The sequence below is a fragment of the Rattus norvegicus genome, chromosome 5 (assembly GCF_021556685.1).
Source record: "Rattus norvegicus strain SHRSP/BbbUtx chromosome 5, alternate assembly SHRSP_T2T, whole genome shotgun sequence".
Classification (NCBI taxonomy): domain Eukaryota; kingdom Metazoa; phylum Chordata; class Mammalia; order Rodentia; family Muridae; genus Rattus; species Rattus norvegicus.
The window spans coordinates 164,500,568-164,502,679 of record NC_141538.1 but is presented as its reverse complement, the minus strand read 5'-3'; the positions used below and the strand labels follow the sequence as shown (position 1 = coordinate 164,502,679).

The 2,112-nt window shown below is 52.7% G+C and overlaps 1 protein-coding gene across 2 annotated transcripts; it reads right to left on the bottom strand.

Annotated features, from left to right (window-relative positions):
* Positions 1 to 521: 521 nt before the first annotated feature.
* Positions 522 to 1,858, bottom strand: Nppb (natriuretic peptide B). Of its 2 annotated transcripts, none has more exons than XM_087660383.1 (3): positions 1,648 to 1,858; positions 1,203 to 1,422; positions 522 to 749 (listed from the first exon to the last, which is right to left on the bottom strand). In XM_087660383.1, the coding sequence occupies exons 1-3, from the start codon at positions 1,771 to 1,773 to the stop codon at positions 733 to 735; spliced, it is 363 nt and encodes a 120-aa protein (XP_087516509.1). In that variant the 5' UTR covers positions 1,774 to 1,858; the 3' UTR covers positions 522 to 732. The 2 variants fall into 2 exon arrangements, with proteins under 2 accessions (XP_087516509.1, NP_113733.1); NM_031545.1 differs by having other exon boundaries at positions 528 to 749; positions 1,203 to 1,425; positions 1,648 to 1,830.
* Between the last annotated feature and the right edge of the window lie 254 nt (positions 1,859 to 2,112).

Here is a 2,112-nt window from a genome sequence, read left to right as displayed (position 1 = left end):
TCACTTTAAAACAAATCCTCATTGCTTTCATCAGACATCCACAACCTTGAGTGCACACTGGAGGGAAATGAGAAATCGCAGGAAGAGCTACCTCTTGTTCCCCTCTCACTCCACTAGACACTGTGCAGACCTCTGCTCAAGCCAGGGAGGGCAGATGTGCCAGCTGTGCCTCATGTCCCAGGATTCCCGGCTTTTCTGATTTTCAGTTTCCTCACTTAAAAAATGCGGGTGACAATCATGACCTTACTGGTCATGGGGACCTTTAGCCCTCATCTGCGCTTAAGTGACACACGGCATTGGAAGGACAGCGTTTCAGCTGGGCAGTGGTGGCACATACCCTAAATCCCTGCACTCTGTTGGGAGAGGCAGGTGGATCTCTGTGAGTCTGAGGCCAGCCTGGTCTACAGAGTGAGTTACCCCGAGAGCCAGGTCTATGATATAGAGAGACCCTGTCTGAAGCCAAAATAAATAAAAGCAAAGTAAAAGAGATGAGGAATGGATTGAAACTCATGGACACAAACCCTTTTCCAAAAGCAAGAAATAGGCTATGTTTATTACACTGTGGCAAGTTTGTGCTGGAAGATAAGAAACAGTCTTGTAGAAAATCAGCAACATAAAAATAAATAAATAAACAAATAAATAAACAGGATCACTTGAGAGGTGGTCCCAGAGCTGGGGAAAGAAGAGCCGCAGGCAGAGTCAGAAGCCGGAGTCTGCAGCCAGGAGGTCTTCCTAAAACAACCTCAGCCCTGTGGGGAGGAGAGACCAGTGTCAGACTGGGGAGTGAAACTGAGGCAGGAGCTGAGCTTCCCCTGCCACACCGCACCCCCATCTTTGGTTCCCAGATGATGTCGAAGTTTAACGGCTCTGGGAAAAGCTATCTCACTGGGCCTGCCCTTTGCCTTGGATAATTCAGTTTGGAGAAGACGGAGGGGAGATGCTCAGAGTGATCAGACATCGGGCAGTCTGCTCCCTGGGGAGCCTGTGACACCTCTGAAGGAGGTAGGTGCTCACCTGGGACGGTGTAATGAAGTACCCATGTGAGACTTCCTGACAGACTGCCTTGGTCTTGAAGACTGTCGGTAAGGTAGAGGCAGGCTGTGCAAGTATGTCTGAGAGCAAACCGAGGGGCCTCTGAGGGCGGCATGCAGGGGAACGGGATGCGTGCAGCTTTGCAGGGAAGCGGCAAGGTAGGTGCTCACCGTCACAGCCCAAGCGACTGACTGCGCCGATCCGGTCTATCTTCTGCCCAAAGCAGCTTGAACTATGTGCCATCTTGGAATTTCGAAGTCTCTCCTGGATCCGGAAGGCGCTGTCTTGAGACCTAAGGACTCTTTTTAGAAGTTCTTTTGTAGGGCCTTGGTCCTTTGAGAGCTGTCTCTGAGCCATTTCCTCTGACTTTTCTCTTATCAGCTCCAGCAGCTTCTGTGATGGATTGGGGAGCCCAGACCTCAGACACACACACACATACACACCTGGCTCCCCCACCCTTCCACAGTGCCTGTCGGTTAAGGGATCTGCTGCCCAATCTTTCCGTTTCCTGACTCTCGCGTGGTTAATTCCCAAAGGACATGAGGTCTTTTCATTGCCGCTGCCCAAAACCCTTCAGGCAGGCTCCATCTCCCTATGCAGACCCTCGGTGCTCACCTGCATCGTGGATTGTTCTGGAGACTGGCTAGGACTTCCCAGGGGATGGGAGTGACCTCCCAGCGGCGACAGATTAAGGAAAAGCAGGAGCAGAATCATCTGGGGCAGCACCTTCTGGAGATCCATGCTGCAGAAGTGATGGGCCAGGCAGCTGCGATGGTGTCCTGCTCTCTCTTGTCTCGCCTCCGCAAGCAGCTCGCGTGCACTAGCCTCTCAGCAACGGTGCCTCTGCCTTTTATCCTGGGGCTGGGTGTCCGGCCAGCCCTTCTCATGGAGTAGGGGTGGGGTTATCTCTGATTTATCAGACACATTCCTGCCTGCTGAGCTCAGGACCTGAGAATTCACCCCTCTGTGCCTCTGTGGAGTGTTCGTTGTGGGTGGAGGCTATGAACCGCAGGCCTTGTATAGGCATGGGCTGGGCTAGGGTGGGAGTGTGTGGGGGACACTAACAGGTCCTTGTTTCCT

What these genes read in the sequence shown, in the direction of transcription:
- Nppb (NM_031545.1), bottom strand. Translation starts at nt 1,773, where the DNA reads ATGGATCTCCAGAAGGTGCTGCCCCAGATGATTCTGCTCCTGCTTTTC. An exon ending in CAGAACAATCCACGATGCAG is followed by an intron (nt 1,426 to 1,647) that starts GTGAGCACCGAG and finishes AATCCATCACAG; the next exon opens with AAGCTGCTGGAGCTGATAAG.